This window comes from Meles meles, chromosome 1 (assembly GCF_922984935.1).
Source record: "Meles meles chromosome 1, mMelMel3.1 paternal haplotype, whole genome shotgun sequence".
Classification (NCBI taxonomy): Eukaryota; Metazoa; Chordata; class Mammalia; order Carnivora; family Mustelidae; genus Meles; species Meles meles.
The window spans coordinates 195,682,125-195,691,405 of NC_060066.1; the positions used below are offsets into that span (position 1 = coordinate 195,682,125).

A 9,281-nucleotide genomic window follows, 5' to 3' on the forward strand; every position below is an offset into this window, starting at 1 on the left:
ACATACGACTCTTACACCTCCTTATGAAGTTGAATTATTATTCACTGAACTGCTCCAGTGAATTCAGTACAAACTTGATTAAAAGTCTACATAAAGGGGCGCCTTGGTGGTTCAGTGGATTAAGCCGCTGCCTTCGGCTCAGGTCATGATCTCAGGGTCCTGGGATCGAGCCCCGCATTCGGCTCTCTGCCCCGCAGGGAACCTGCTTCCTCCTCTCTCTCTGCCTGCCTCTCTGCCTACTTGTGATCTCTCTCTCTGTTAAATAAATGAAATCTTAAAAAAAAAAAAAGAAAAAGAGAGACCAGAGGTCTGGAAATCCACAGAATAAAAAATGTCTCTTGGACCGCTTACTTAGCTGGGCAAATATACATGTATGTAAAATAGACAATATTCACAGAAACTGGCATCTTATTTGGCAGCTGTTCTATGGTCTGATAATGCCTACAGAATCATTTAAAAAAAACAAACAAAAAAAAACAAACAAAAAAAAGTCTACATAAATTAACAGCGCTCAAGTTTGCTACTTCATTTTTAAATCCAAGTTTCCCCACTATTTCCAATACATACAAGTCAATCTTATCATTTATGGGTACATTCCTGTCTTTGCCCTATTTTTGGTTTTGCCTATTTTTAATCACAACATGTGGGACAGAACTTTGCAGATGAAAGCAAGCAGATTCATAATATGGGACTGACATTACACATGTTTCAAGTGGTCAAACTAAGCACCTGGATGCCCCTCACACACTTTAATAATCTACTGTGAAACTACATGATGCTTATAAGGTCATGGCCTCCCATCCTTGAGCTCCTCTATTTTCTTTCAAAGATTTTATTTATGTATTTGAGAGAGAGAGAGATCACAAGTAGACATAGAGGCAGGCGGGGGCAGTGGGGGGGGGGAGCAGCCCCCCGCCGAACAGAGAGTTTGATTCAGGGCTTGATCCCAGGACCCTGAGGTCATGACCTGGGCCGAAGGCAAAGGCTTAACCCACTGAGCCATGCAAGCACCCCCTTGAGTCCCTCTAGATAACAGGAGACTGTTAAAACATCTTTAGAGCCTTTCAGATGTCTGGTGGAAATAATCAGTAAACTATTTCCTCAAGATCATGGCAGATTTTAAGTTAAACCAGTAAACTCTGGGGAAGGGAAAAGAGGAATTTAAAGAAAAAGTTTTTTCTGACAGTGAACTTTTCATAATGTGGCTCTATACTTCTAGCATCACTGACAAACGTATCTCCTTTTTTTATTCATCTGCACACACTAGAAGGCAACCATCCTGCTTTAGCTGGACAACTACGCACCTCTGAGTCTGTGTTATCCAGGTGGAGAATCTAATCATACAGCCCTCCTCCTTCTACTGCTCAAAAAAATAAGCTTTTATAGAGGCGTAACAAGTGCCTCAGATCCTATATCAAATATATAAAACCTGCATGAATTCATGACAAACCTAAGAAAAATATATTTACATAAGCTTAATCAACTTTATATTTGAAGCTAACCACTTAGAATTCTCTCAATCATTAATGTATCTTTAAAAAAAGTCTTCTTGCCCATAATAATCTTTTCACTACTTCCTACATTTAAATATGTCAAAGTCCTAGATAACATAAGCTCTGCCCCAACTCGTATTTTACCATTCTCTATGGTCTTAAAGTTTACATTCACTCAATACACACAGACCAAGCATTACCAACACTTTCCAATAAATTCCAATTCTTTAGTTTGGACCTATTCTCCATCACTCTGCCCAAGACTGTCACTTGTTACAGAGGGGGAACAAGAGGTTACTCTTCAGGAATACAACAGAATTTTAAGAGCAAGAGATCAGCTTTTTATGATTATCTGTTTCCAAGTTTTATATAATACATACTATGTTTCCAAATGGAAAAGGGTTTTGGAAAAAGTAACTAAGCAGAACATTAAGAAGAACAGGAACAAGGAAAAAGTTCCAAAACAGTCCCTAATACTTCCAGTAATCAAAGGCAAGCAGAAAGCGAAGTCAGGGCTTGGTGGCACACCAACTCCTGACTTAACCACCTTACCTGAGTTAGGCCAAAAGTTAATTGTAACAGAACTTTAACCTTTTCTCTGCCATATTAAGGCCTCAATCTTTTCCTACTTGAATTTTCATGGTTCTATCACTTCAATTATTCCCTCTGCATTTCTTCTGGCCTTGTTCTTCACCTCTTTTGCATCATTTAAATCCTGCTTTCCGTTAACTTAAGCTCACATTTCTACACACTAAGCCAAACAGTAACATCAATTATACTTCCATAAAGGCTTAAACTGTTAAGTGATACGTTTGTTATTTACACAGTTTTTATTAACCATTCAGAACACCTCTCCTGTTCTCTCTAGTTCCTTCTCCTTCCTTATAAGTCTTAAGAATGGTAAACTGGTTACCTTTTTAACACTTTCTTCTTCCTCTTGGCGTTTCTCATAGTGTGAGAAGTCATCAAAAATCGAAGTGGTGTGCTTGTAGCTGGCTATGATTTTCAACACCTGCTTAGCCTTTTCCAGAGGCACTTCCTGAGTGTCCCTGGAGTTGGTCACTGGTTTATTCTCGTTGTTCTCTAGGCGAATGTGTCGCAGTTGGCTATTGGGAACGTCCTTCACAAAAATCCACCTGACATCAAAACGACCCTTCCATTTGTCCTGGGACCACACACCTGCACATGTGTTGTAGTCCACAGCAGATTTCATTTCTGCAACGCCACAGAAGTGTCCACTGCCGTTGACACTGAAAAGTAAGTAAACGGGGCCTTTCCCGTTCATGGAGCGATAAGCAGCATCCAGTCTCTTGTTACCGTGCTCTGTGCTGCACCAGATATTATACTTAATGGAACGGTGGATATCGTCCTCAGAGTAGCTCTTAATGATGAAAACCCGGCCATGTTTCAGATTCCAGTCAAAATCCTTGGGGTTATAGTTGTTAATGGACCGCAGCTTCTCCAACACTGGGTGAGGTTCTGAAGGAGTAGATCCAGATCCAGCCTGAGACTGTCCTACTCCATTACCATCCACCCCATTATGACCGAACCCACTGCCACGGTTCCGAGGTGCTACCCAGCGGGTTGGCTGAGTTGCCTGTTGCTGGACTGAGAGTTGGGCAGGCTGTGGTGGAGGTGGGGGCAATGGCTGTGTCTGTTGCCCCACGGATGCCTGAGCCACTGGTGGACTATTGTTAGCCTGCTGACCTACAGGCTGTGGAGACCCCTGGGTTGGCTGCTGACCTATGTTCTGAACCAAAGTCTGTGAGGGGGCTTTTGCCACAGGACCCTTATTATCCCAAGTTCCAATATCCATGTTATGCTTTATTGGGGGTGGTGGAAGACTTGACCCTGCAATGCCATTCTTGGTCTTCAACTTCGGTTGCTGTTTCGCCGGCTTGCTAGCAATATCAGCCCAAGATGCTGGTTTTGGAGGAGCAATGGTAGCTGGAGGCAAACTATTAGAAGCCACGATGTTACCAGTAATGGACCCACTACCAACTGCAGAACCTACAACTTTTGGAACATTGCTTGCAACTTCTGTGCTACCCAACTTCAGTGCTGCCATCCCTTGGTCTATAGTATTCATGCCAGGAGCCTTATTGAGGGTCTCACTGGCAAAAGCTGACTGTCCATCAATCATGGCTCCACCTAAGGAGCTAGGTGCATAAGCATAATTGCTACTATATCCAGAGCTCTGAGTAGACTGTCCCTGAGAACTGTTATTTCCCCAAGCTGAGAAGTCAATCCCACTGGGAAAGAAATTAAAACCATGCTGACCAAGAAATGGAGTGCTACCTAGGGCTCCTGGTTGTCCAAACATTGCATCTGGTAGGAAGTGAGGCTCTCCGTTGCTCAGCTGTCCATAAGAAGTTAGATAGGGCATGGCTGTATCACCCCCAGTAGACCAAGCAGCTTCACCCAAAGAATAGGAGAAGCCAATGGAGGGACTGTAGTAACTGGGTAAATAGGAATCTGACATGGCAGTATATGCATTATTCTGTGGAAAGGAAAAAAAAAAAAAGGGCAAATCAAAAATTAATAAAACAACAATCAGGACATTTCCTCTTCCAACTATTTACCCAATTCAAATTCAACTAGAAAAGCAACTATTTCAGATGACCTCTTCCCATAAACTTCCTGGAATTCTTACACTGAAAGAGATTTGGTTTCATAATTAAAATGTTTAAACATTTCAAGTTAAACTGACATACAATTTAAGCCTTAACTTTAGCACTATACAGTTTAGGACATACATATAGGCCTTAACTTTAGCACTAAAATTGAGGAAAGGGAAAACCCAGCATCTCACCAACAGTATTAAGTCTTTGCTCTACAGAAGTGTTGAGATGATGCTTTTATTAAAAACCAGTTCTCTGTGGATTCAAGGAGTGTGAACTTTGGCAGATCAGAGGAGTGTTCCTAAGAGTTTCCTATCAAAACCATACTATTAATAGATAAGACAACAACAGAAAGAACTGGAAATTTCAAGTTCTAACCCAAAAATCTGTGCAGCCATTCCTCAACCATAGCCAAGGTTTATTACACCTAGTTTACATCATTAGCCTCTTGGCAAACCATTTGGGAACATTAGGAGATAACACTATTTAATTATAACCTGGAAAGGAAATGCACAATAGCTTCCAAAATTTAAAACTGAAAAAATGTTGCTATCTGGTCTACCTCACCTATAAAATTAATGGCTTCAAATGCACACCTGACTTTTCCATTAAAACTAAGGAATTCCAAACACATTGAAAGTCTGTATCTTTAAGAATTATTCTAAGGAATAACCAAAAATATAAACTTACACTCAGCTAGTCAACACATTAGAAGACAGACTGCACTGCAAAAACCTCAATCATTCTTGACCTAAGTAAATACTATAACTCACAGAATAGTCCGATAAGGGAGAAGCTGTAGATATAAAAAACTGGTCTGTAGAGGTACGGATACAGCTCAACTCAAAATAGAGTATCCTAACTTCAAAATAGCTCTGGTACAGGCGTACACTTATCTTGATGAGCACTGAGTAATACACAAAATTGTTGAATCACTATACTGCACTCCTGAAACTAATATAACAATGTATTAACTGCACTGAATTAAAATAGCAGCTCTGGTACATAAGAACCCATTAACTACTGAATAAAGAATTTTGTTCTAAGAAACTTGGATGACCATAGGTATGTCAGGCCTTAAGTCTGTATTATTAAAGCCAACACTATTCTCCCTAGCCAAACAAAGCGCTTGAAAATTAAATGTTTTAACTAATGCGGTTTGATAAAAATGGTCCTTTTCTCTGCCAATATTTTCCTTACCAAAAAAAGGGAAAAAAAGTAAGTCTTTTCACACATCCCCTTAGGTTTAAGAGAAATCAGTTTCTCGAAGACAGTGTTAAAATTTTAAGACTCAAATCCATTAGGAATAAGAAATTCAGTCTATCATCAATGGATTAAGCCTTAAGGATTATTCCAACATAAGGCAATAAATAATGGTTAAAAAGTAGATGAATTACTCTTGATAAACTACAAAGAACAAAGATTCTCAAGTTATCCATCTATTCAACCATGATTTCTACTCCCCCACACCCCAGAATTTTTTAAAGACATTCAAGCTTTAGCTTGAGAAGTAAAAAACATGCACTTAATATCACAGGTTATGCCATCATATAGCTGAGTGCCTACACCTGAACTGGCAGGTTCCCACATGCCCCTCAGCTCAAAAATCTGAATTACACAATGTTTCACAAGAACTACCTAGAATTATGTTTCCAAATGCTCCCACTCTCCCTGTATGATTATGTAAGCAAACTACTTCAATAGCAGGAACCTATAAATAGTTCATTCCTCTACTTCCTTCCTACTTTTCCTGATTAACTGGTTGACTTAAAACTTCTCCCAATCACTTGCTTAAATGGTTTCTACACTCAATGGAGAAAATTTTACATGGGGGAATCTAAAAGTTTTATGCAAGAATTAGGTCCAAATATGGGCATGCACCAATATGTCAAGTTTTCAAATCTAGTGTATGGCATCTGTTCAGAATTTATACAGATATCTCATAAGCTTTTTCATTTTTTAGGGTATCTTCATTGAGTTACTATAAGTTTTCCTTTTGGTTTATTAAATCTGTGGGTTTGTATTTATTAGCTAAAACCTTGTGAGTGATATCTTTGGGACCCAGGATATTAATACAAAAGAACTGACAAATGAAAGCAGTTTCTACATACACAGACCATGTTAATACATGAACCTATACAGACCTAAAAGAAATTAGAAAAACAAGTTACACAGCAAAAACCTCAATCATTCTTGATCTTCATTTGCGCTCAACAGTAACTTATCTTCCTTTAACTCCACTTTATAAATTCTGTAGCTCCCACAAGTGAGAAACTGGAGATGTACAATATTGGTTTCTATAGATATAGACACATCTCAACTTGAAAAAGAAATACCTAAGTCCAAAAGTTAGGATAACCTAACAACCCACTAACTAGTGACCAGATGAAAAGGAAGATTCCAGTTCTACAGCACTGAATAAAGTTCAGGTGATTTATTAGTTTTTTCCCCATCACATATGCATCCAATTTTCCTAAAAGAAAGAGGTTTGGGGGGTAAAAAGTCAGAATACTTAAACTGGAAAGTATTCTTCAGTTTTGCACTGTTACATTCCTGGTAAGGAGAATTACTAACAGGTGCTGCTGGTATACTATAAAATGCTATTACTTCCAATCTCAGAATATGTTTGCTGTCAACAACGATGGGAATCTTAAGTCTGTAACATCTGTAGTAACTCCTTTTATGACACACGGACTGGTATTAAAGTCACCCCCTGAAAATGAGATTCATTGATAAGGCAGAGAAAAAATACGGTATATTACACCCTCTGATCAGGCATGTAAATGGTTAACTACTCACGGGCCTTGCCTGTGGACTCAAGTAAGGTTCAAAATCATCATCATTTAATCCATCCTTTTGATGTACAGATCCATTTTGTACTGAAGGGGAAAAGATTCAAATACATTAGGAATGTCTCAATCGCACAACCTATCTCCCAAATTAAGCAAATCTATTCTAACCCAGAAAGCCTCCCTAAACAGAGCAAGTAAGTCTCAATTTCAGAAAAACGGATAAAGAGGAGAATGAACGCGGAGCAATATCCGTCAATGAAAATGTCTCCCTCCACCCGAAGCAAGTTGATCTAAAAAGGTCATTTTATTGGCTCCTCTAGATTTCAATTCCCTCCGGCTTCCCCTCCCCCATCACATGTGAGTACTTCCAGAGTGTGATCCACGAGGATGAAAAACAAAGGCCTTCTAAGACCTACAGGAAACTAAGGACCTGGGACATTTCAAAACCGAATCCACCCCCACCCTTAATGAATTACTCCTTGTTCACTGAAAAGCTGTTCGCCAGCTGCAAGAACACACCGAAAGGGTCAAATACTTAAGTGTGAGGCACCTGCGAACTAAGCGGCTTCCGAAAGGTCCTCTCCCGGGGGCGCTTCCCGGAGACCCCGCCCCCACTACTCGGCGTCCCCCCTCCCGGCCCAGGGCCACCGGCGGAGCTGGGCTCACCTTTGTTTCCTTGACCTTTTGGTCTCTGCGGGCGAAGAAAACGTCGCCGAGCAGCAAGTCGTCCGAGGAAGAAATGGAAAAGGAAAGACAAATTAAAGCCGGGCCGGAGAAGGGAATAAAGGAGCAGGCCTGAAGGGAGGCGTCAGGAATGATGGTGAGGGGGAGGCTGAAAATGGGAGGCGGGGAAAAGCGCAGGCCGGCGGGGCCCGCGGAGAAAAAGCGGGGGACGCGCCAGAAACAACGCGAGGGGACTAGCGTTTCAAGGAAGGGGAAGGAAACAAGGAAGAAAACGAGGCCCGCTGAGAAGAGGGAACGCGGCGCGGCCGGTGGGCTCCGAGGCCCGGAGAGAAGCGGGGAGAGCGGGCGGAGGGCGAGGCGCTGGGCGCGGCCGGCCTGAGAGGCCCGAAAGCTGGCCCGCGAGAGGCGCCGCCTCGGCTCGGCCCGACCGGGGGCGGCGGGCCCGGGCCTAGTCGGACTCCCTCTCGCCTCACACAATGGCCGAGGCATGCGGGCCGGGCCTGTACCTGCTCCAAGAGGCTGCTGGCCGACATGGCTCTCGGATCCTCGCGGGTAGCGACAGCGGTGGACTCTCGTCAGGGCGGCGGCGGCGGCGGATGAGCCCTGGCGGCGGGAGCAGGCGGCGCGGTGGCGGCTTTTGTCCCTGACACTCGGGGGCCTCGGCGGACGCAGCGGAGACACAGCGCGCGGCTCGGGCTCCGGCTCCGACTCGGCGACGCTCTAGCCCGAGAGCTCAACGCCCGTCTCTATGTCTTTACGCGCGCGCCCGCCCCTCGCAGCCGAAATAAGGGCGCCGAGCAGCGGAGGCGGACGGCGCGCGCGGCGCGACGCTGACTCTCACATTCACTCACCCGCGCGGAAGGGGTCCGGCGCGAAGCACTCCGGGAAGGAAGGGACAAGGCCGCAGTGCCCTCTGGTGGGCTGGAGGAGCGGAAGCGGCGAGTGCGGCCTCCCCGCCCCCATCGCCTCGGGATTGGGGCCTATAGGAAGGTGGGGGCGGCCAGGGTCGCGCCACGTGGTTTTGACTAACACCTGGAGAGAGTAGCTTTAGCTGGAGAAAAACCACAAAAGCATGTTTCTCAATGAAGAAGTGACCCCCGGAATGCGAGAGACCTCAGAATAAACCTGCCTCCCAGCTACAAATGGCACCCCACCCCCCTGGAGGCGGGTATCCTGAGAGGGGTCACAGCCCCCAGGGAAACTTCATGGGGGCCCTCCCCCCAGAAGTACACACCACCACCACTACCAGGAGGGACCTCGTTATCCTCTGTGGGTCTACAAAAAGAGTGCCCAAAGAACAAAAACATCCACAAAAAAATCCGGTACCCTGCAAGAGATTTCACATTGCAGGGAGGACAATCTACAGCTCTTTTTTTAGGGAAGTCGTTGGCCACCGTGAATCTGTTAAACTGTGGCCTTTATTTCCAAGAAAAGCACACCACATACATCTACACAAAATGTTCTGTGTACTTTCAACAATTCCCAAGAATCTATAAATCTATGAACTTGAAGAGAGAATGTCCTTATCTGGGGAAGGAGAGAAATTAACTCTATTTGAATATCTGCTGTGGGTTACGTTTTGTTGATAGGTGCTTTCAAACATTTCAAAGCTAGCAGCACCTTCCAAATAGTCTTCAGTCTCTCTGAAACAGAGGTTAAGCAATGTGCCCAAGGTTACAAAGCTATTAAAT

General features: G+C 43.6%; 1 protein-coding gene across 2 annotated transcripts in view; it reads right to left on the minus strand.

Annotated features, from left to right (window-relative positions):
- YTHDF2 (YTH N6-methyladenosine RNA binding protein 2) overlaps positions 1-9,010 on the minus strand; it is a 29,958-nt gene extending 20,948 nt beyond the window's left edge. The window contains exons 1-4 of one of the 2 annotated variants that reach the window (XM_046022310.1): positions 8,097-9,010; positions 7,573-7,597; positions 6,923-6,993; positions 2,407-3,993 (exon numbers count right to left, since the gene is read on the minus strand). In XM_046022310.1, coding sequence (XP_045878266.1) covers positions 2,407-3,993; positions 6,923-6,993; positions 7,573-7,597; positions 8,097-8,123 — 1,710 coding nt within the window. In that variant the 5' untranslated portion in view covers positions 8,124-9,010. Of the gene's footprint in view, positions 1-2,406; positions 3,994-6,913; positions 6,994-7,572; positions 7,598-8,096 lie in introns of both variants that reach the window. The other variant, XM_046022301.1, reaches the window with a different exon arrangement.
- Positions 9,011-9,281: the final 271 nt, after the last annotated feature.